Here is a 25,270-nt window from a genome sequence, read left to right as displayed (position 1 = left end):
TACAGGATGCAATCTGTGGTGAAAACATTCAAGAGAGAAAAAGAGGTGAAGCAGAACAGTTATCTTTACACTGTTGAATGTCCGGGAATCTATCCCTGGATCTTTCCTGCCTCTCTCTCTCTGTTGCTTTCCAAACATTCTCAGACCAGTGGGGTTTTTTTAGTTTTGGTTGAGAAATCAATTTGCCTCCAGTTGTGAGGGAAGGGTCCACCACCTCCAGAGGATAATGGGATTTCTTAAGAAAGGGAAGGCAGAACTCCTGTAAGCATGGAGGCTGGGGAAGCGTTTCTCCATGGTGAAGATGCATATCCTAAGAAGGGCAGTGGGGGAATGTCCCTTTGTGCTGAGTCTGACACAGTGCTGGTGCTTTTGCAGGAGAGCTGGACAGGAACATTGGCTTGGCTTGCCATCCCTGGGCTCTAGCTCTTGGCTGCACACCTCCCACACCAGATCAGCATCCTTTCCTTGCACTCATGTAGGGCTATGAAGCATCATTTTCAGAGGAAGGTTTAGTTGTCCCAGGCAAGGTTAGGTCAGGCTGGTGGCCAGCTGTGTGCTTTATTGACACTGAGGGTGGCTTCTTAAATCCTCCCATTCTGGGAAACTATTACACCAAATGAGGCAATAAAAGCGAACCTTTAAAATGTAGTGTCAGAGCAATGATTTAGAGAAGATATCCTGAGATTCTTCTCTCACTAGTAATTTTTCCCTTTTTAAATTCACTTCTTAATTTTCTGCAGAGTCTTTTGCCCTGACACAGGCTCTCCTCTTTTCATATCCTACAGGTGTCTGTAGTGTAAGTGGAAAGGAGATAAGTGGAGAGAAAAACGAACGATGCACACAGTGAGAGGTTATAAAAAAATCTATGAAGGAATTGGAAAAAGGAAGCACATGAAGTACCACTCTGTACTGGTTTGGCCAAATTTAGAAATATATCCTCTGAGAGAAGGCAGGTCACCATCCCTCCCCTCACCAGGTTTGGGAAAGAATAAATTTTCCTCAAAGAAAAGTGAAAGAGATAAGAACTATTTATTTGACAAACACACGGGAAAAGGAAAATAATGCTAAATAATAAAATCTCTCGCTGTGGAGAAAAAACCTGGGTAAGTGTTAAAAGTCCTCCCTTTGGTCTCCTTGGAGCTGGGGCTTGGCCCAGGGCCAGGCCCTCTGTGCCCAGTGGAAAGTCCTCCCGATGTGTTCTGATATCGAAGCAGTCCAGTAGAAAAAGGGAGAAAATCCGAAATTCCAGGGAAGGGAAAAAAAGTTCCAACTCTCACTCTCTCTCCAGAGAAAAAGAAACTGAAACAACTGGCCAAAAGCTGACTGGAAAACAAGCCGGGTGCTTCCTCGCTCCCCTGCCGCAGCTGGGAGAAACAAACGTTGCTATCTCTGTGTGACCTTGAACAAGCTGCAAACTGCTTTGAAAAAGTTTTGCTCAGTTTTTCCTTCCCCCTCTCAGGCCCAGTTTAAAGGCATAAAAAGGCACAAAAATTAATTTCTGGGCATAGGGCAGCAATATGGGATACACATCATAAAGTCACCCGAAGACACACTCCCACTAATGTAAAAAGAGCAGAACAAGATAATTAGGGTATCAGGTACTGAGACAATTTGGATATAAATGAGAAGAACCATTGACAACTAGTCATCCTTGACCATCTAGTTTGGCCTTTTTTAATTCTCTCTCACCAGAAAGCCCACCTGGGGGACTGTAATGATGGGAGCCATCAACTCTAGTGCCCTGCAAGTTACAGGCAAGAAAGTCGGAAGCACCTGACTGATGGCACCAAAGATGTTGTAAAACACTTTCACGGAAGCCTCAAAGCTTCAGGAACACCACGTGTGCCACAGGAAGGAGGAATGCATGTGAGAGGCATTGCCAGTGGCATTGGTGCTGGCACCAGAATGCAATTTTTAAGGTGAAAATGCCCACCTAAGCCTGGAAGTGAGCATCATGCTACCTGTGTGTGCAACCTCTTCTGCCTGGTAAGACCACAGACTCACAGAATCACAGAATTGTTAGGGTTCGAAGGGACTTCAAGAGATCATTTGGTCCAATCCCCCTGCCAAGGCAGGGTCACTTTGAACACAGGAACATGTCCAGGTGGGTTTGGAATGTCTCCAGAGAGGGACACTCCACAACATCCCTGGGCAGCCTGTTCAGTGCTCTGCCACCCTCAGTGGAAAGTTCTTCCTCAAGTTGAGGTGAAACTTCTTGAATTTTATCTTATGGCCGTTGCTTCTCATCCTGTCACTGGGCACCACCAAAAACAGTCCAGCACTGTCCTCTTGGCACCTGCCTTAGAGATGTTTATATGTATCTGTTTGTTGGAGGTGGAGGGCTGGGGCAGATCCATTCTGCTCCTAAATTTTTCAGGAAATTCCAAACATTTAATAAGTTTCTAAGTAGCTCTAGAGGCAGCAGTGTTCCTCACTTGTAGCCAACATGAACCATCTGCTGGAAAGGAAGAGCATCCCATATAGCCAAATTTTCTACCAGAGGAAAAGAAATCTTCCCAAGCTTCTGAAGCATGAAAATTAATTAAATACAATAGAAACAAAAAGGGATAATCACAGCATAATCAAGTATCTTTTAAACATGCTGTTGGGGACATGAACTAATCCAAGACACAAAAGCTAACATCATAAACCTCAATTTATAAGGAAGACTACTGTTACCCCTTCACATAACCCCTCTGACAACTCAGGATTTCTTGTTTGCCTTCATTCCTCTGGTTTAAGCATTATTCTAGGTTTTCATTCCTTGATAGTGAAATTTTTAAAAAAATTTTTCCCTCCAAGAAGAAGTAAGATTAATGAAAACCCATGTTTTTGCACCAGAACTATCCTTCTACCTCTGTGATGTTTATGCCTCAAAAGAATTCAAAATGATAACACCCTTTAATTTTTGCTTTGTTCAAATGTCAACATGTCTTATCATCCCTTCAGAAGTCTCCATTGCCCTAATCCTCCCCAAAACCTTTCCCTGTATCCCCATCAAGGTCAGCCCTCTCTAGACGAATGGGATCAAAATCTGAGGTCTTATCAGGACTTGTATCAGGAAGGACCGTCTCCCTGTCTCTAGAGAAAATGTCATGCATGATGCATCTTGCAACTTCCTTAGTCTCTTTCCACTGCTACCCTGCACTCTTGATGCTTTCTTGGAATTTCTCTTTGCACCCCAAAGCCTCTGTCCCTCCACCATGTCTGGCTGGTGGGCCACTAGTTTACAGAGAAGTCTCATCATTACTTCTGTCATGCATGTTTTGTACAATGGTATTTGCTGCAATTCCTGCCACTGTTGCTCCCAAGTTCATCTAAATTATTCCTGTGTAAGGATGTGTCCCGCTCCAGGATGGTTAATACTTTGCAATTTTGCATCATTCATAGAAGCCATCAAGCATGTACCTTGGTCTTTGCTCTAAGGTCACCATTCTAAATGTTAAGCAGCATTAGCCTCAGGAGAGACGCAGGAGGGACACGGCTTTGCTCTCAAACTCACTGCTCTTCCCTGCTTAGTTGCTCCTCTATGCACTTCTTATTTCTTGTATTAATCTTCCTCTTCTTCACTGCACACTGGGGTACCATGCAAGACACTTTCCTTAATTCTAGGTAGATCAGATCTGCCGCATATTTATGTGCATCTTTTATAGATATATATATAATGCTTTTTCATAGAAAGATGATGTGTGCCAGCCCCACAAAATTAATTAATCAAAACCCAACAGTGTTAAGTTTTGTTTATGTCTTTGATTATTTATTAAAAATTGGTTCTCAGAGCACATTAAGATGCCAGCACCACCGACCTCCTCAGTTTTTCAGGAGGATCTCTGCTCGCTGGTCCCCAAAGGATGTCTCAGGATGTCATGGGCACCCTTGCTGTGAGACTGATGGCCACTTTGTGCCCACTCTGGCAGCTGGTGTGGCAGCTCAGTGAGTGCCCTGTGCTACCGTGGGGTGCAGTGTAGGGCCCCCCCAGGATTCCCTGCAGGAGTACAGAGCAGGGCTGTGCAAGCAAGCAGGGACCAGGCCACAGCCTCTGGAGGAGATGAAGGGCAGCCCTTTTATCTCTGTCACCACTAGTGACATCCCTCTAAATCTTCCCTTTTGGCCACGGTCAAGAAAACCTCCACAGAGTTACAGTGGAGTACACTGGTTTTAATTCAGTGGAAATTCTTAGCACATAGGTAAAAGGGATGAAGCCACACACCTCCCTGCTCAGAGCCAGAAGAGAAGGTGCTAAGTAAGTGCTGCTCTCTATTTGTCCATAAGAAATGCATGCAACTAAGAAGGTGTTGCATTGTTCCTGACAGATGTTCATTAATGCGGCATCAATTATCAGCACTGGTAATGTTAAAAATAATAATAGAAAAGTTTTAAAAATGTAACATACCATTTTGGGAAATGTTCTGCAAGTCTCTGTGATTACAGCGATTTCTCTTGCGTAAACGTAGATACAGAGAGTCTGTCCAGCCTCTGAAATAAATTGAGAAAATACAAACTGCTAAACTCATATGATAATGATGAAAATACAGCTGATACTAAAAATGAAGTATGTTCTTGTCTCTGATAAACTCAGTACCCCAGTTATGTATATGCTACTATTTCACCATCTCTCTTTTTTTGTGGTCATAAATCTTTTTAATCTCAAACAGGGTGGCCTAAAATAAAGCAAAGATATCTTCCTAGAAACTATAAATCGATGAAGAGTTTCTTTGACATTGTTCCATCCAGGAACAATGCCTTTATCCTGGTCTTTCAGATAAGGTGTTTAAAAACCTTTTTGTTGTACATCATTTATCAAAACAATTCTGTTGGTCTTTCACAAATTGACTTTTCAATTGGTTGTTATGGAACGGTAAGTAAAAGAGAAGAAACATTGGCAGGGCAATTGTTTCCCAACATCATAAATCTTGGACAGATTAATCTGAAAACAGGTTATGTTTGACTGTTATTAGTTCTCTCCTTTATTTTGCACTGCTGAGAAAAATGAAAAAGAAAATGAAAAGGATAACAGCCCAAAGGGTGATGAGAAGACCAAGCTCCCAGCCAAAAGTACACAGTCATTTCTGAGTTGCAGTTGTTTGTTTGTTTGTTTTTCTTCCAGGCGTGGAAGAGATTAAAAACTGAACACTGGACCAAGGCTTATCACTGACAACTTCAGGGGCAGTTCTGAGCTCTGATCACTTGTGAGCCTCAGCTTCTTTGGAGCCCAGACAAATGCTGTGTACTGAGTGGCTGGGCATTTTAGCAGATTTTAAAGGTCAGTTTTGCTATGGCTCTGATACAGAAGGCTGCATAGATCTTTCCTGTTGGCTTGTCAAGAAGCAAACTGCCTTAAAGCAGATACTGTGTGAATGTAGCTGAGGCTGAGAGCCTGGATTTTGCACAGGGAGAAAAAAGGGAAACAAAAGTCCAAGTATATGGTGCAACAGGTATTGTTCCTGGAAAAAAATGTATTGTGCCAACTTTTAAATTCTGCTGGTAGAAAGCCTCTTCAGGCTTGACCCATGCTTGGTTTGGCATTCAGCTGTATGCCTGACCTATCTTAGACATAAAAAATAAAAATTATCTGAAACTTAGGTCAGACCAGGCACTGGTTGGTAATTGTATCCTACGGCTCTTGCAGGATTCAAAGGCCTCCTAATGCTGGCCAGAGAGATGATTAATAAAAAGATTTTTTTTAAACTTCACAGTTAGAATTGCAGGCATTTCAAGATGTTTTGTGTTTGGACTTTATTTTCCTTCCCTTCTGGCAGGAGACATACTTTTTTTCCCATCTATCCCTGCATCCTTCCCCATCCACATGAGCCAAACTAACACAGCAAATTAGGTCACAGACTCTTTCAAATTCTCCTTTTGCTATTTTCCTCTAAATGTGTTAAATAAAAAAAAGAGGTGTGGGAGGGGGAGAAGAAAGATTTCCCCCCAGTAGGGAACACTACGAAATAACCATGGGGATACCCTTTATTCCACTGTTTCAGCAGCAAAAAAGAAACATGAGGGAGAGAGGAAGATTAAAAAAAAAAAAAAAAAAAGAAAAGAGAAAGGCTGATTTTTGTTAGTTTCAGCAATGCTCTCCTTCCCCTGAATTTTGTAAAAAAACTAGTTTATTTTTTATTTCTTTGGGGTTTTTCTCCTTCTAAATTACAGTTTGATCAGTTCTAAAACCTACCCTGCATTTCAGGAAGACTTGCTTATATATTGACAGTATATTTTAAAAACCCTAGATCCAGTGCTGATCTTGGTTTCAGAAAGAGCAGATGCAGAGCTGAATAGTATTTTTCTCTTTCCTTTCAAGCACGGTTTTGTTTTTTTTCTTGCTGTGCTCTGAGAGACCTAGAGACTCGCTATGACTTGGCCACCCTGTCTGTTGGCTTACCCGATGGTGGAATTCAGAAATCCAGTGATCTCTGAGAACTGGGGCCAGTCAAGCTCGTCACTGAAAGCCGTGGGGAGATTAGCAAATGATTTCTGAAAGAGAAGTTTTTAAATCAACACAGTTTTACCCTCACAGACATAAAATCCTCTTAGCAAATTTGAACACTTCTTAGCCAGAGCATTAGCCAGACAGCAGCAGTTGTAACTACAGCTAGTAGTGGTAATTATGTATGCATATACTTAAAAAGTTGACTCTTGTAAGACAGGCATATGAAGAGATGGAGGAAGCAAAAGCAGAGGAGATATCTGAATTGCAGGTCCTGGCACCCTTTTTTCCTGAAAGAGTCCAAAGATCCTCCTGATGTAAGCATGTACTGCAGGTGCAGACCACCAAGGCAGGAGCTGATTGCTCCAGCATCTGACCTGCCCAAAGGTGGGTCAGCCTTGGGCACAGATGACAGCCTGATGTCCCCAGAGAATATGGTAAATGCATAATGTCAAATTCTCTCAAAGCTCCCCTGCCCTCTACAGCAGGATGAGCTGGGAATATCCAATCCCCTGAAAACCTCTGCCTGCTCCTCACTGTAAATTTTGGGGACGGTACTACAGCAACAGTCAGAAAGGCCTCTGAGCACGGCAGGGACGAAGGAGGAAAACACATCATCTGACATAACCTTCCTGTGCAAATACATGCACCCTTTGCCCTTCTCTCTTTTGCTGATATTAGTCCCTAACACTTTTTTAAAGTGATTGCCCCTGTGAAAGCCTCTCTACAGATGCAAGCCATGTTGCACATTCAAAACACAGTGCCCTGTCCTGTTCCACTTTGTTTTCTGAATGTCCCAAAAATCATGGAAGGTTAGGAAAATAGCCTTGATACATTGTGTCACCTCAGGAGGACAAGAACATGGAGTAAATTTCCAGCTTCTCCTAGTCTGGGATACACTTGCAAAGACAAATGTATAAATCCAGTGTGCTCATAAAGAGGAAAAACTGCTGATGAAAAAGGTAATAACCAAAAGAAGGTCAAAACATAAAATCAGAGAACTTACAGGCTGGTTTAATCCATATAATTTATTAGCTTCATTTTCTCTTCAAGAAATTGTGGGGTTTCCTTAAGACCTCACTGCTATAAACAACAAGCAGGTGGGTAATTCTTTATCCAGGAGGGTCAGAGTAACTGAGGAGCTACAGTAGAGCTAAATCTTGTGCTCCCCACCAAGTTCTAATTCCCAGAGAATTATTGTTTAGGTGAATGGGAGCTACACTTGAGTATATTGGTTGAGTATATGTCTAAGGGTTTTGGCTGTAAGAGGATGGAGGGAGATGCAGAGAAAGGGGAGGAAAGGCAAATAAAGGGGGGGTTGTGGGGGAAACAAATCCTGAAGCCACGCTCTGAGCAGTCTAATGCACAGCAGATGCCAGTTTAAAGCATGTAACAGCACATTTGACCCACTTAACAGTAGATCTGCTTTAGTTACCAAGATGAAAATGGGCCTGTCTTAATTATCTTTCAGATTGTTCTCTCTCTCTCTCTCACGTACATATATGTGTCCTTGTGTGTATGTGTACATACATATACACATAAAAAATACCTATTTTTTAGGGCTGGAGAGAACCTTCAAATTTGCCTTCTTCAAATCTGTTAGTTTTGTGTGCAAACAAGCACTTAATCCAAGGGCACAGCTATGAGTAGAAGTGGAGGGTTACAGCAAGGCTTGGCCATTTGCAATATTTCCCTCATTGTAGGTTTGTATTAAAGGTGACAGAAACAGTCACTTAGCATGGAAAAAAACCCTGTAGACACGATCTCTTATGAGTCACACATATATAAGTGCATAAAAAAAGATAAAAATGATTTAATATTTTTAAAACAAATCGTTTTATGACCAGTTCTCTCATTATTTCCCATTGGCACTCCAAAACACTATCTTCATTGGACAAGTCCCAATAATTTTTAACTGTTTGGTTTTTTTTTTCCCCCACAAGCTTGGCTTAAATATGAATTTTCCAGAACCTGAGTTGCAAATTGATTTGAAGAGGAACATTTGAGCCCAAAATTATAGCTGCATTTGAAAACTGTATATACATTTAGCATTGACACTGTTCCAACAAAGCACTCAAGGGCCAGGCTTTTGAAGATATTTCAGGTCCAAAGGGTGAAGATGAGTAGTTAATGGAAAATTCAGAAGAATGCTGAACCTTAAATTCTGCATTGATGTAGTTTGGGAAGTACAGCCTAAAAGACTGTGTGTTGCTTAGTCTCAGATGCAAATGTGTCCCACACTAGAGGTGAAACTGTGTTGACTTTTAGCATAAAACTCTCTTGAGCACAGCCTTGTTTAAATACCATTCTCTAGACTATTCTGGCTGAGAAACCTACTTCAGCCCACGTGCCAGATTTTAGCAGAGAATCAGTAGAAAATTATTCCAACTTAGCTTCAAATGCTGTATTTTAGTCTCAAATGCTTTAGATGGGTCTCATTTCAATAAATGTCCTCCCCTCATAGATGCGTCCTACCTTGAAGCAGGGAGCAGCCAAAGCCATGGCTGATGCTAAATGCACACATGCCAAGCTGTGCTTAAGTGAAAGAAGGTTCAGGGTTGCTATGGCAAGAGATTTTCAAAATCAGAATACAAAAGCACACTGGAAACCTAACACTCACACAAGTCTTTAGAAATGCCAGTCCTGGAAATCCTGAAATCATTGATGTATACCTTAATTTGAAGGAAAGTTGGGTATTTCTTTTTATAATGACTTTAGTGCTGTTCAAATCCTGGTGAGAGTATTAAGTACCACAGACAACTTTCTTATTCTGTAAGTATACAAATAAGCAAACCTTACAGCTCTTGAGAAAAGCACAGCCTATCATTTTAAAAAGCACGAACTGCATTTCTGCTCTGTAAATCTTCAACGGACAGAGGTTAGAAATTAGCAAAATTATTACCGATTTCCCACAAAATGCAGTATCTTAGTCATCACAATACTAGCTTGGAGAAACCTGCCTGCGTTTCACTGGACTTGGAGGAATGCCAGATAATGTTTTTAACAAGAATTTCACACATCAAACTCCTGGTTTTTTTCTAGTGCAAAAAAAAAGAAGTCAGTGGGATAAGTGTTAGGGATATCCTGAATCCATACTTAAAGAAATTCTGAATTCTGCTAAAAAGAAATAAATAATATAAAACAGTTACTTTAATGATACCTGAGAAACCCTTGAGTTTTCGGGCAATTAGGTATTTACTGGACTATGGATAAATGTAGGATTTATTTTTCTCTTCAATGAGCAACAAAATAGAGATCCAAGAGTTTTAAAATGCATCTTTCTAAAGGGTATTATTTCCATCACATTTATAAATATAGTGCTTTTACCTCAAAATAAAAATGTCTCTAAAATGAGATATAAAAGTTGCTTCTATTCCAGACATACAACAGAAAAATGCTGTAATTAGTAGCTATTTGGAAGTCAATTGTAAGCAGATGGACAGAGCAGCAGGAGCACAACATCCATTGCTAGACATACCAGTGTTTTCAATATTAGCTTTCTGCAAAAACCATCTACCTCAAAAAACTCCCCAGTATTTCTTCTGCTTTGCTAAACCTTATAAAGTGCATGTCTACTGCTTTACGCTTCATTTTTAGTGTCCAAATTTCCAGGTTAAAGGAATGAACATTCAGCTCTATTCTTGCTGAAACTTTTAAAAGAAAAGTCTGACAAACTCAAAAGCTACTGATGACCAGAAAGCCAAAATATAGTTGACTCGACCCCTTTTTACAGATGTATAATTCTCTTTGTGTAAGGTACCTGTGACTTTCCCTACACAGGAAAGAGTGGTGGGGTTTTTTGTGTTTTCTTTGTTTGATTGTTTGTTTCAACTGGAGAAATAACATGCCTGAGCTGCAGTTTTCACACATCTGTCCACCTCATAAGGGGTATTTTCCACATGCAGTAATGTCTCCATATACTCTTTGTGGGAAGAACATACTCTGAGAAGGATGGTAACTGTATATGTGAGTGGCTCCTAGGTAAAGGCTTTGGAAATAGCGCTGGAAAACAAGAGTGCCCCATCTGATACAGAGCACGCCTAGAAGACCTGATTTGGAAAAACTGAGTGATGCAACTTGATGCATCCCATATGACATGAGATGTATCACAGAAGCATGTCCCCCTGCACTGGATTACACTGGGGGTTATGATCCTCACAGGGCAAAGCTAAGAGGGCAGTGAGTTCCTAATTAGACCAGAAAATCCAAAATCCAGTGTAAAACATCTTCCCAACAATGCTCTTCAAGTCAATGGCATGGACATACAAATTCCAAAGTTGTTCAGCCCAAATATCCATCTTGTCACCCTGGTGTTGAATATTCAGCTACCCAAACAACATCCTGAAGTGAATTTCTCATTCACATTCTCTTTCTTCCCTTACTCATCATAACCTCTCCTTTGCATGGTACGCTATGTGCAGCAAAATCAGGGAAAACAACCATTCTGCAGAACCTCTTAAAGAAATACTCAGCATCTTTCCTGAAAATTTTTTTCTGCACCTAATTAGCTTTAAATTAACAGCTGCCACTAATGTGGTGCTGATTAGCAGATGGGCCCACAGCACTGTTACCAAGTGTAAATTTTACTTCACACTTGTATATGTAAACACAAAACCAGATAAAGATAAATAAGAAACGTGAAATATAGAAAGCACATAAAGTGGGTATGTAAAAATATAGAAAAACATTAACATAATAAAATAATACACTGAATAAACCTAAATTAACAGGCACACAACTTTTTTTCGCTACACATGACAAAAAATCTGGACAGGAGCAAGGAAGTGCTATTTGGAAATCCATGTAGAGGTTTGAGAGTCTATTGAAATTAAAGCTCTGAACTTACTCTACTATTGACCGTGGATAAAACCACTTGACAAACTAATATTTTTATGTGTCTTATCAAAGAAATTTTGCCAGAATCAAAGCAAAGTGTCTTGAGTTAGAAAGCACAAAGGAATAACAAGAACACAAAGCTGATGCCTTATCCTCTCCTTTCCAAGGCCTAACTTCAAATTCCTGCTGTGGTCACAGATTAAAGATGTTTTCTGTAAGATTAGGACAAAGACCCTCTGCACTCTCTCTGGTCACAAAACCATCCCTGGATGTGCTTAAAAATTCTCCTCGAGGGAAGCCTTGCACTGAAAAATAATTGAAGCCAGTTAATTTGTTAATTAAGCCTAGAGATGAAGGATATTTGCCAGTGGCATTTAATACAACACAAGAGACAAGAGTATTGCACCTGCGCAACCCCAAGGGAGTTAAATTGCTGCTATTGACATTCTCCATAGAGAAAGCAAGACCTAGAGGACAAGCAAGAGGCAGAGCCAGTGATAAAGTCTGAATTGGTTCAGAAATGGTTTTGCTAGAACTTTCGTGCTCAGGTGACAACTTTCTCACTCATGGCGAGCTCCAAATGAAATAACTTTTTACTTTTGCTCGAGTTTAATCACAGGCAATAGTTTTTATACAACTGAGCTCTCTATGTGTCTGCATTAATATTTAACTATTTTTGCCAGGTTGGTAGGAAAGCTTGCAAATAGTCCCAGGAAAAAACATGCTCTTTCCTATCCCAAACCTCACATATATTTTTTGGGCCTTACACAGAGAGCACCAGTTCCCTTCCCATGCAAGCTGCTGTACACTCATCAGACAGTAACAGAGAGCTTCCAAAACTCATTTTTGTAGTCTGCACTCCAGCTCCCAACCTTGAAGCTTGTGCCTGGCATGCTATTACCAGACCTTGACCAGCAAGCTTCAAGCAAGAGAAATCCTTTCTAAATCTTCATTACAGTGATAATAAAATGCTGACACAGTCTAAAACTGGTCTTGCTTACATGGCTTTACTACCAGTGTTACTGCCAGAATCGTTATCTCCATCAGTATTATGATCATCTTTATTAGACGAGATAATCTCAATTATCATTAGTGCTAATTTATTATGTTCTTCATCAGTTCTGTCATCAGTGTCATTCTTCTAATTGTTGCTCATAAGCATTTAACAAAGAAAAACAACAGCTAATCTGCAACATTTAAATCAGCTCTGGGAGCAAAAGTGGAAAAAATCCATGAAACTCTCAGACCTCCCACAGCGCTGCAACTACTAACATTCTGGAAAAAGAATTGTTCTCCAGAAAATGTCCGTAACCTTATTCTACAGACACCAGTGGAGGAGTAGCAGGTTTTCACCAGGAAAGGTGGGCCATGATGATCTATCTGCTCACCCCTGTGCAACAGACCCTTGTGCAGAGAAGGACAAGGTACAGTCCTCCCTCGCTAGGGAGTGACAATGAAGGTCAGGAGCATACCTGCGCATTTATCTCCACCCCCATAATTGCAGTTTGCTGGAATGATCTTTTCCTCTCAGTTATTTCATTACATGCCAGTGACCTGCACCAGGTTCAGTATAGCTCACAGTCAGGTGCATTTTCTTGTTTGAAAATAGGAAGTGCTGGGATACCACCCAAGGATAGACATCGGTGTGGCAGTGATATTTTACGGTCACAGGAACTCTTCCCTTAAGGACAAATCTATTGTAAATACTTGGATGACCCTCAAATACCTGCGGATGCATTTGTTCAACAAGCCTCAAATCCTGAACACTGGAGTTATGAGATCTATTTCACATATGCCACAGGAGGAGGGAAAACAATCCAGGGCATGTCATTTCAAAGCCAAATTCCTAAAGCAGAAGTTCCCTGACTGTCAGCAGGGTCACTTCTGCAAACACTCTCACAGCAAGGAGCCATCCCAACCAGTCTGCTAATGGCAGGTCTGATCCTACAGACAGCACAGGTCTCCTTGAGCTGCAGGCACATGCACGGAAAGCCAGATGTCCTGGTTTGTGTCTCTGGCACAGCACTGGGACACTGCAGCCAAACTCTTCCCTGACCCAATTGCACAGATGTCGGAGGAGCTGCAGTAGCACAGGGCTGTGCTTTTTTATCTTCATAGGAGCAGGTGCAGGAGGGGACTGACACATGAGACCATAACTACAAATTCCAGTGCAATGAAGCATTTTGCACTTGTTTCCCCTTGGCAACCTGCAGCACAGCAGAGAAAGCAAATGGCAATCAGTGGTTTTGGCAACCTGAACGTGATTCCTCACCGCTGACATCTGTGTGACGGTCATCCACTCGGGAGGGATGTGGAAGTGAGCGCCGGCCGAGTCTCCCAAGAGCACAACCCCTTTCGAGTCTGCACCTGATGGATGCATTTTGTTAGTCACATGGGCAGAAAGAGCAAACTGAAACTGAGCTTGGAGAGCACTTAAAGAGGAACAGCAGTGGCAGCTGATGGAGTCCCAGGGTGACTGACTACACCTCTCTTCACCTGGCTTCAATGTTCAGACACTGCAATAGGATTTTCTGCAGCAAAAACCATCTATCAGGCATTTGCCAACAACCCTAGAGAAACAACTGGGGACTGGGCAAGAAAACCAGGGGGAGGTCTTGCTAATCGGAAAAGAATCCTGGTTGTATTCCAATGGTGTGTTATTTCAGCAGAGGTTCTGCTGTGCAGACAGTGTTTATTTTTACTATCCATAGATTATGCATTAAAAAGTACTTAAACATTCAGGGAAATCGGATTACTCAGAAAATTGCACAAAGCTTCTTATAACAGAACTGGGTGGTTGATGTGCTACTCATATGAGTATTTCTGCTAGAACAATCTGTCTGGTTTATAATTAATGTCGCTTAACATTTGTAGATTGCCTTTCATCTAAAAATGTTGAGGAGCCTTGCTAGGCAATGGTTCATCCCCAGGATACTGATTTCAGAGTAAGGTGAGGTGAGTGGCAGCTGCAGTCATGGCTGCTTTGTGAGGTTTTTATTTGTGCAATGTGGACGCACAGGAAGCCACCCACGTCGTGGTCAGGGAGATCAGCTGATGCCATCACTTCACCCCTTTAAAGCCTTCTCTGGAAAAAAAGTATGTATTTATGGGAAGAGGTAAAATTGGACAAATGCAGATGTTAAACTGCTTCCCTAAATCCCAAGGCCATTACTCTGGGTCAGTCTTCAAGCACCAGAGAAAATGCAGAGGTGACATCTCTGTTTGCTGCTGTTCCTGATCTATGTATTCAGCTTCATTACTGAGCTGACTTCTAGCAGGAAATTACCAGCAGCCTGTGTTTTTCAAGTTTCATCTTTGCCCATCCTGAAGATTAAAAAATCCAATAATTTTGCCTTTCTCATGACGTTGTAAAGCCTGTTGTCTTTTCCTTGCCTTGTGAATGACTGTGCAAATGTTGAAATATTTGTAAAATTAATACATAAGACACATGGCTTCTTGTATTGACTCTAATGATTTACCTTTGCAGAATTTCTCCTCATAGGGAATTCCATCTTTTGGATCCACACCCTGTCGAAGAAGAGAAGGGGCAGATAATAACATCTATCTAGCACCTGAAGAATGGTAGTAGAAAACAGAGGCTGAGATTTTAGTTATTCTTGAATGCTTGCCTGCAGGAGGCACTGCATCATAATAATGATGTTTTCCATCACATTATTTTAGTAAGTATATGTACATTTAAATTAATCATATAAGCTATAATTTAAACAACCATAAGCATCAATAAACAAATTGTTAATATCAGCTAATAAAACAAGAATAAATAAAAAAGAAACATTTGTAGACTAAATCAAAGACCAGAGAGAACAAAAGAGAAGCAGAAATCAGGAAGGTGCAACTTCATTTACTTACCCATATGCCATTGCAGTTAGAGTCACTTTTTGCATCCCAATTATCAGGACTAAAACAGAGACACAAAAGGATAAACAATGTCACCAAAAAAGTCAGGAAATCAGAGCCCTAGTGCCATTTTTCACTAAGAATAAAAAGGAATTTGAAATTCCTTTCTGCATGGAAGGGTGGGGGTTTCCCCCCTTTGGATCTAGGAGAGGCAATTTTTCCTAGCAAAATGCAAATGCAAAATGCAATATTAATTTAAAGGTAATACTGGAAGTTGCTGAATGAAACTCATCCTTTTAGTCATTGGCATGGTTTCCCTCTCCACCTCTGGTCTGTCTGACCAATTTTAGCTGCAGATGCTTCAGAGAAAGGAAAGAAATGTGTGCACCACCCCTGCAAATGAGCCCCATCCCTGGTCTTGGTCAATCCCTCTGGTCTCACTCACAGTGAAATCAAGCAACAAGCAGTGATGTGCTGTCTAAGAGTATGGTCAAAGCAAAATCTGGAGCTCATTCTTCTCAAAGCCACAATTATTAGGAAGCCCTTAAAAGAATTAAAAATCCTTACCGCCTGCCAGGGTACACAGTGGTGTTTTTGTCATCGCAGTCTCTGCCTCGCCAGTGATAGCCCCTCAGTGTCTAAAGGCCAGGAGAAACAGCAGATAGAACAGTCATTCTTACTCTTGCACTTTTAATTTAAAATATCTAAAATGAGAATCTAACTCAAGGTGTAGGAATAAAACCCAGTAAACAGGTTGTATTCCAGAGTCCCTTTGCTAAGCTTTAGCAAGTGACACCTAGCATACTTTGGTGCAGAAATAAGACAAGTTTTTAATTTTTTTTTTTTTAATATGACTTTACTTCAGCTCTTATTAATTCAGTAAACAAACCACTCAGCAGCAGAGCAATTTGCTTCTGCAGGGAGCACAGCTTTATGTGAGTATCTCCCCAGGTGGCACACATGAATGATTGCTTTTTCATCCAGGAAGAAATGGGACATTTTATGACAAAAACCCCTCCATTCACTTTATTCCTATACCTATTTTCACATGAATGGATAAGGCTTTGCAGAAAGTAGGAGGAATCCCAGAGACATCCTCATTATCAAGGGATTACTGTACCAAAGGAAAGGCTTTGCTTACTGGGAAAGTACTAAATTTATCTCCATCAAAATCTTCAAAAGGCAGTTTATTTCTTAGAACACTGTAAAAAGCAAAAACAAAAACCATAGTGTTAGATATGAAAGGGAATCTATTCAAAAAGTAAAAACCACAGTGCAGCGTACAGAATAGGTCATAACTGGCATGATATTCACTGCTCCATATTCAGTTGTGGCTCTGTGCTTGTACTTCAGCAAAGTGATCCTGCCCAAAAGAGCAAATCCTGTATTTCAATAGCTGCTGATTGAGCTTGGGAGGTGAGGCTGATGGACTCCTGTATGGCTTCAACGTCAAACCTGCAGTCTCTAAACCAAACTACACATCAAATCTGTGGCAAAAGTTATTTTTGTATATATTTTTTTTTCTTTTTTTTTTTTTTTTTGTAGCTACAGAAAGAGGAAAGTAAAAAAGCAAAGACAGTGAGAGAGACAGAGTGCATGAGGGAGAGATCAGAAGAGATGAGTCGAACACATGCAATCCAACATATGACATACAATTTTATTCCCACTTCCACTGTCTGAACTCGCAGGGTCAAACTCAGCTTATGTGTCCTGACTAACATTTCAAAAGATACTTGCAAGATTTTTCATATTGATCAACCCATTCCAAATAAATTCCTGATATTTGCAGTTTCAATTAAATGAGCAGAAATAGGTGAGCAAGTTAGTCTTGGCAGCTGAATCAGTCAAATATACAGCTGATAATCCTGATTTATTCTTAGACTTCCTTGAGTATTCCTCCAAGTCATTGGAGTACATTGATAAATATACATTACAAGTAATACCCCAGCTCATGGCCTTGGCCTTTCTCAGAAACTGACTCAAAGTCAGCACTGTCATGAGAGGTTTTTCCTGGATGCTATCTGCCTGACTTTCTGAAACATCTCAGGACTGTTCTGTGCTTCACAACTGATACTAAATTCAGGTTCCTCACAGAGTTATGCAGGTGCTGGTGGCCTTCCTGCGCTGAGCCATGGGCACTGCAATTGGGTGAACAAATGAAATGGAGAAGTTTCTTGGGCTCAGAAAATCTCAGGAGAAAGGTGGCTTCCTCTTGGGGATGCCACATCTGTGAGTGTGTCACATATTTGACCTCTGGGATGTGCTAAAATTAAGCAAATGTTTTAAGCACTAAAGAAACCACAAGGATCTCTGTGAGGAATCTTACCTGAACTCTGTGCAAGCTCTCTCTGTACTCTTAGACAGTGGTTTTATAAAGGAAACCAACATAAGTAAAGTATGGGAAGCTCTGCTGGCTAAGGATGACTTTTGAAGGAAGCAAATGTACCATGTTCTGTTTCTGGTTAAGGACTGAAAATTTATACATACTGTTTAATCTTCTCACACAGGTCAGCCAGAAGAGGAAATGCACATACACTTGAGAACCCCATGAAGATTTTCTGGAGAGGAAGAAAAATAAAAATAGATGGATGCATTAGTTCACAGAGGTAGTGTAGCTTGGGATATTCAGTGTCAGTGAATTACAGAGCTAAACCATGTATTTTCTGCCTAGAAACATAAAAAAGCTCCAGTGATGACAACAAGGATGCTACATGCATCCTTGGATTTAGATGTGACACAGCAGTCAAGGATTAAGGCTAAGCATTTTACAAACCAATTTTTCTTGTTTACAAAGACCTGTAAAACCCAAAAAGGAAGGAAAAGGTTCCTGTAAAGCTGTCTTCTCTCATGCAAACAATTTTTTTTTCATTCTTTGTAAAAATTACCGTTCTCATGTTCGATAGGCATGGTGGCATTTGACACAGTGCAAAACTAGTGAAAGCCACACACTGTGAGCCATGAGTCTGGTTTCTACATGCCAAATGTCAGGAACAACTCCAAGAAGAGAAGAAATGGGAGGATCCAGACTGTGCATAGAATTCCTTTGATTTTGTTAAATGAGATTTCTACCTGGAAATCTAGATTTTATCTTGGCCAAACCTGTAAGATGTAGAAGACAGCTGCTGCTAGAAAAACTCTCTCAACATTAGTAGCCCATAGTCATGGGCCAATCCAGTTGATGTTCCAGGTAGCCAGGAAGCTTCAGCAGCTGGGAGAGACCTTCCTAATGAATTGTGTTGCACTGGCAATTAATCCCACAAACACGCTGCTCATGTGGCTTCACTGTAAGTTCAGTTCGTCTTGAAACACTGAGGGTGCTCAAGTGGTCTCTCACTGCAGAGGGCTAACTGGTGCACAGCCTCACTGGCTGTATTCACTGAGGCTACACTTACCATGTAAATATGGAGAAGAGGAGCAGAAGGGCACACTCATAACTTTATGCAAACAAGGGTAACTGTTTATACAGACACAGCACTGTCCTTGGACCAACTGCCTTGTGTTACATACTTTATATACACAGAAAAAAAAAGAGTAAGGTAGTCCTCAACCTAATGATATTACAACCCATGCCCAACGGGAAACAGAAGGTAAAGTTTGGGTACAGCTCAGGAGAGGCCAGTGGAAGGTTATTACACACCACGTGGGTTCATAACCCCAGTGTATAAAGCTCTGAGTGACAAAGGAGAACTTTGAGGCAGCACAGCAAGGCAGTGAGGTCAAGGAGCATAGGGCATTGCCTTGCAGCTCCAGGGAAGGTGTTTGCTTGGACAGATATCAAGGGGAGATGGAGATAAGGGTCTCCCACTGCCCAGAGCAGGAGGTTAGGCACAGCAATATGCCACAGCCAGGATCTCAGTGTGGAGAGGAGGACTGGGGTAGTGGAGAGGGGACAGAACCCATAGTACAAAGATTGTAGCCAACGTTTGTGCTGGTGGCTGAAGTGACCAAGCAGCAAGATGAAGATGAAAAGGAGTGGTACCCTTTTCAGCCATCACTGAAACAGAGGAGGATAGATCTGCAGTGGAGGTAGAGCTGTAACAGTGCACTTTCTAAAGGACGCAAAAGTGAAATCAAGGAGAAAAGAAAAAGGAACATCAGGGAGACAAGAAATCTGAAAAAAAGCCACCAATTAACTTTCTTCAGCTCTGTCCAACACACTCAAATGACAAAGCTTTAGCCACACTGGCTTGGAGGGAGAGGAGGTACTGGTGAAATGAAAGGAGAAACCAGAACACAACCACAGAAGTGCAGAGAAATAGCCAAAAGCAGCTGGGGAGTAGAGCCTTTCCTTAAGGCTGAAAGGCCAACTTGGTCCCACTGCTGCACCTCCAGTTGCCCTGTGCTCTTCCCCATCCGTCTGCACCTCTGTATTCAAGCTGTTGGCTGCGTTGGGGCTGTGTCCTGCAGCATGGCTGGACACAGGCCCCCTTTTTGCTCTTTGTGCATGGTCAGGTGGGAAGAGAGTGTGAGAGACGCACAGACAGGACGCCAGCTTTTCTCAAAGAGATTTGCAAACCTATTTACACTTCCTGGAAAGAGGAAAGAAATCACTTCCCCACCCTTGCCCCCCCCATCCTGTAGGACTAATCCTGCCAACAGAAGCACCAGAGGCTCTTTAAGCCTTCCACCAGGCTAAGATTTGCAGGGTCTTCATCTGAGCTGTCAGCTTTTCACTTCAGCCTAAGTCACAGTATGCAAAGCCTCTGAAGTTAAGGCACCTGGAGCCAAAACCGCATCAGAAAAACAAACTACAGGGCTTGCAAGAAATAAATACATAAATAAAACCTCCTTTTATTCTGCTCACAGACTGCACTAAAAGTTTACCCTTTGCTGTAAGCTTAATAAAATCTTTCCTGCCTTTTACTCAGCTAGTCATTTGAGGATTTTTGCTGACTGGATCTCTGTTGGTTTCAAAGAAAGATTATTCTGCAGTCCCAAAGACTTCCTAACTTTGGTAGGAATGGTTGCATGATGATGGCCTGGCAGTGGTGTGGGTGTTGCTGAAGACCAGCTGCAGCAGCATTCCAAAGCCCAGCAGCCTCTGGCTCCCCAGCCTACGTATTCCTGCAGCAGGTGGGACAGTGGGATCTGGAGGTACTGCTTTAGCTCTGTTTGGGGTTGTGCAGGAGAGTGGCTCATCCGCTCTTTGAGGGTGTCCTGGGCTACTCTCAAAAGGAATACAGGTATAAAAAAAGAGGGAATCTTTGTGTGAGCAGGCACTTTTGTGTCCTTCCCAGCAGAGACAGGCTATGATTGCAGCATGAGTTGTTATGAGAAGATGGACTACTTGCCCCTGTATAACATAAGTGGGTGGGCAGGAGATCAGCTTATGCCCTCATCTGCCTGTTAATTCCGTTTGGGCTCGCTCCATGGCTTCCCACTTGTCCCACTGCCAGGCTGTGACTTGCAGGGACCTCATAGACACAACAGGATTGTCCAAATGATGCCTGTTCTCATTAAATGTTACAGCCAGAACTCTAATCACAATTCTTTCATTGCTATTGCTATTGCCCCTTAGTATCTTCTCCACCCACAAGAAAAGTTAATGCTAGAGGTGCTCACAGAGATTGATAACACTAATATCCTATTAATTGCCTGTTAACATTCCCTAATGACATTTCTGTAATTATTTTAATTGGTGTTGCTAAAAAGAATAACAATGAGCCCCTAATGCTTGTTGGTGTTTGGTTTAAGCCAGTGCCTTACAGATGGCTCACTCCTTTTAATGAATGGAGACTTTTATTAGAATTTTTTGGAGTTGTAGTCGCTTTCACCGCATCTCTATATCTGGTGAATACCTTTTCTCTTTCCCAAACTCACAATGATCCTAAGAAATTCCAAGTAAATGTGAAATCCTGGGATCCAGATGGATCTCCCATTCTCATTACAACAGCCATAATCACATTTCTTTTTTTATGCACAGTCACACACAGCTGCCAAGCCAAGATGGGGACAGTTAACTTGCAAGAACTTCAGAAGGCTTTCCCCAAACATGCAATGGAGCAAAAGCAATGAAAAGAGCAGATATGGGAAGAAAGAACAGATCTAATTTGATGTTTTGGTCTAGCAGGAGCCAGAGCATGAAAGAGGCCAGATGAATGTTTTTCTTTCTTCACTGACATGGAAGCAGGGATGTGCTACCACCGATGGGGTGTTTCTGGATCCTCACCCACACATTCAGCCAGGTAACCTTCTCCCCAAGCAGTTAGAGCACCTCCACTCTCACTGACATGTATCTGCCTGTGCAGGTAACACACCATGATTTGGAGCCTTGAGACTGGGCAGGTGATTTCCTTACTATTTCATCACAGACTGCTGCTCTGGGATACATGGCTTATGCAAGTATGATTCTCACTGGGCTCCCTCCTAGAGATTCTCCTTTGTGTTTCTTACTGTGTTGTTTTTCTGGATCTGAAAATAACTTCAGTCTTAGTGAAGGGGAAATTGCAAGCTGAAGTAATGCCTCTAGAAATGTTGCTATTTTCAACTTTCCAGGTTGAAAATAAGTTTCAGCCAGGGTCATTACAGGAAGCACACTAGGAATAATTGCAGGAGAAGCCTGAGCAAGCATATGATACGTGTTTTAATTTGAGCTGACCTCGCGTTGTGCAGGAATATAAAATAATAAAAAATACACTGAAATGCAACTGTGACCTTTCTGCTTCCAGTCTGCTTGTCCTTCCTGCTGGTAAATGGGCAGCTAGGAGCAGGAAAGGGCCAAGGGTCAATGGAGATTGAGAGAGCTATTGGGGCATTGAGCAGCTTTGAGGACACGGGAGAGCAGAGGCAAAATAGGAGAGCCTACTGCACCCAGCAAATGATGCCCACCATGGCACCCTACCCAGGAGAGCCTGCAAGGGTGTGGCACCCACAAGAAACTGGGATGTGGCTGGCCATGTGTGGAACTCAGCCCAATATGCCAAGGGTACAGTATGTGCAAGGAAGCAAAGGAATTGTGTCCCAAGGGGCAGCCTCCCCACACTGGTCCCTCTCCAGCCCCATGCCTGCACCCCATCTCCGGCTCACAGAGAGGACCTGCTTGACTCAGAGCATCTTGTTACAGGTGTTAACACAGGGACTTGCTCCTGGGAAAGAGGAATAAAAATTTCATGTATTTGAGCAGAAATTTCAGGCCAACAGTAGCACAGCACTGAATAGGAAGGAAAATGAATAAGAGATCCTGCTGGTTGCAGGGATCTGTGGGAGCTGAGGCCCATCTCTGCAGTGCTTTGTTTATTTCCCTGGCTTGGCAATTTAGCAATTGCCCAAAGGCTAATCAGGCACCTCAATTTTCCCTTTTGTGAGCAGCATCATAGTAAGGATTCAGGGAGAAGCAATATCAAGAATTTCTTCACAAACAGTTAAAAGCCTTTCCTCTGCATTAAGTGCCTGAAAACAAGGACTGCACTGACTCACCTAAGTGAACCTAGCAGAATAAAAGCTGCCCTTCCCTTCTCTGCTACTCTTCAGAGATCCTCTACAAATCCAAAAACTGTTGGAGGCAGAAAGATTTCAAATCCAAGTTTTCAAATTTTAGAGGCAAAGGCAGCATCTCACAAATACAGGAAAAACACGCAGAATTTGCATTCAGGCCGTTGCTTGAGTTTCAGACAGCCCCAAAGCACAGTCACTCTGCTCTGAGGCAGTGGGTCAGTTCATGAGGCACCCACCTACATACAGCTACAAGGTAGCTGCATTTTTCATTATTTTTTTTAACGCTCTCCCCATACTTTCATATTTTTTCTCTATTTCTCCCTCTCCTTCTTCCAGTGTCACCTGATAGAGCAGATCCTGTATCAAGTGGGAGTGAGTCAGCATTCAGTTCAATGCTGATCAGGAGGATTCAGAGTCAGATAAAACAAACAAGGACTCATTCCTGATAAAATGCCAGTACAGCGTAAAACACCCTAATGCCATCTATTTCTTACCAGGTCCTTGGAAGTCTTCATAATTCTTTTTGCTTTTCTTATTGCAGTATTTAGTCCCACCTAGGAGAGCAAGAACAAAATGAAAAACAACCAAATCAGCCTCATAGTATCCTACCGACTTTTCTCCCCATTTCCTACCATTTTTTTTCTATTTTAATATCAGTCACAGCACAGACATGATGTATGAGTCCACAAACTCCTCATCAGTTACTTTTTATTGGACTAACAATCAATTATCCAGTCACCTTCTATGAAACTCCAGTTGCAAGAGTTCATTTATTTTGCTCCAGGGCATCATTTATTTTCCAAGGAAAAGTCCAGATCAGCTGAAGAGCTGAAATTCATATCCTGACTGCACAGCCTGAGCTGCAGAGGACATACTTCTCTAGTGACTCCTCCTGAAGGAAAGCTCATCCATTAGAAGACTAAAAGAGGGTATAACTCATGTAATGTCAGTCTGACTTGCTGTGGAAGGGTACAGCGGAAATATTTGCTCTTGCATGGATAAGGGTTATACTCAGCTGAGGTTCTTCCCAGCAGGGGAACCTGGCATGCAGGGAGGTACAAAGCAGGGAATAGTTTGGAAGGAAAATCTCCTGCTTAGGATCTAGGAAGGTTAGCTTTTTATTCTGGAAATACCTGCCCTGGAGGCTAAGCTCTTGCTGACAGTGGCAAGATAGTTTTTCTGTTGGGTGCATACCAACTTGTGCTGAAGAGGCATTTTGGGATACCTCCATAATGTGGATACTTATACCTACCTAGAAAGAAAGAGTAGGAGAACTATTCCAAGAAAAGATCTTGGAGAGGCATCATCAGGTTGGCCATCATAAGGCCACAGGTTACAAATAAGTCAGCTACCAGTGATACACAAAAAATTCCTGAAATCCCTTTGCACACAAGCTCTTTAAAGGAGCAGGGGAAATTTTGTGCAAGGGGCACCATCCACGAGTGTGAGGGACAGCCAAGGACCAGCTCTGCTGGCAGCAGGAGGACAGATGTGCCATGTGTGCTGCAGCAAGGCTGTGGTCAAGTGCACCCTGACGGCTGCTTTGCCATGGCCAGGAACTGCCAAACACTGCCATGGCCCTGCTCTCCAGGCCTTGCTCAAGGCTCTGCCATTGCAAAAACCTCAACAAATACATTTTTGTAGCCCATGAGATCCACAGCCCTGGGTGCTGCCTGCCTAAATGTTGAGGCATAGGCAACAGGCAGGGGATGTTTCTGCACCGTGCTATTAAGTGTTGACCTTGGCCTTAAGAAATTTGTCTTGTATCACAGCCCAGAAAGATCACACTGCTCCTCCTGCCACAAGGACTCTTCCCAGTCATGGAGATGAGGAGATGCCCCAGATATGCTCATGCAGTCTGAAATATTTAACAACTGTTTAACAACTCTGATGAACAGCACTTTCTAAATTCGGCCACATTTTTCCGTAAGAAAGGAAGTTCTCACAACTTCAATTTAGGAAAAAAAAAAAGAGAAGAGACAGTCAGAGGAGTCTGGGAGGGTCAGCGTAACACCAATGTGCTCCCTCCTGCTGCTCCATTTTCAATTCAGGACAATATTCTTGTATCTCAGTGATGACAATTCCCATATGTTGTGCTGCATTTATTAGGCCACTTTTGAAAACAGCCATATCTGTGAGGAAGTACTTATGTGATGACCTCTGTCCTTCCCTTCAGCATGAGGAAGGCTGACAGCACTGCCTGTTTGCTCTCTTTCAGCAGGAATAACTACTTATGTTCTGTAGGCTTTGAGAACTGGCAAAAAAACCCCAACCCTAAAATAAAAAAGGATATAAAAATAATTTATTTTTGAAAATGGTTCAAATGGGAAAAAAAAATCTAGACTATCACAAACATGTCAGCATGTTTCTGCTCAAAATTGTTAGTGGGGACAAACTGTTCTGTCTGAAAATGACCTGCTATCAGTCCCTCCTCCAGCCCAGCCTAAGGACATTACTGCCAGCCTAACATCAACTGGGTCTGAGGGCTCTGAGGTAAAGTCAGCACAAATTTATATATATTTATCTGGATAGAGCTACAGGAACTCAGCAAGGGGGAAAATAGGTATGCTTCAGCAAGTGCTATTATTACAGCATTTGGAAAAAAAAAAGTCCCTCGTGTGATGGCACCTTACTGAACAGCAGCATGCCAGCTTAGAATATTAAAGCAGATTTAATTTTTATTTAAAGTAATCATTGCCAACATTTTTGTGCTGG

The 25,270-nt window shown here is 42.0% G+C and overlaps 1 protein-coding gene across 2 annotated transcripts in view; it reads right to left on the bottom strand.

Annotated features, from left to right (window-relative positions):
• AOAH (acyloxyacyl hydrolase) overlaps positions 1–25,270 on the bottom strand; it is a 77,068-nt gene that overhangs the window by 25,896 nt on the left and 25,902 nt on the right. For both annotated transcript variants that reach the window (XM_010398723.4, XM_010398722.4), the window contains exons 6-14: positions 23,050–23,109; positions 17,609–17,679; positions 16,263–16,323; positions 15,689–15,759; positions 15,134–15,182; positions 14,743–14,791; positions 13,536–13,630; positions 6,383–6,474; positions 4,394–4,476 (exon numbers count right to left, since the gene is read on the bottom strand). In XM_010398723.4, the coding sequence (XP_010397025.1) occupies positions 4,394–4,476; positions 6,383–6,474; positions 13,536–13,630; positions 14,743–14,791; positions 15,134–15,182; positions 15,689–15,759; positions 16,263–16,323; positions 17,609–17,679; positions 23,050–23,109 (631 nt within the window). The remainder of the gene's footprint in view (positions 1–4,393; positions 4,477–6,382; positions 6,475–13,535; positions 13,631–14,742; positions 14,792–15,133; positions 15,183–15,688; positions 15,760–16,262; positions 16,324–17,608; positions 17,680–23,049; positions 23,110–25,270) is intronic.

The sequence above is a fragment of the Corvus cornix genome, chromosome 2, assembly GCF_000738735.6.
Source record: "Corvus cornix cornix isolate S_Up_H32 chromosome 2, ASM73873v5, whole genome shotgun sequence".
Lineage (NCBI taxonomy): Eukaryota > Metazoa > Chordata > Aves > Passeriformes > Corvidae > Corvus > Corvus cornix.
The sequence above is the reverse complement of the archived record's forward strand: the minus strand, read 5'-3'. Positions and strand labels throughout refer to the sequence as shown.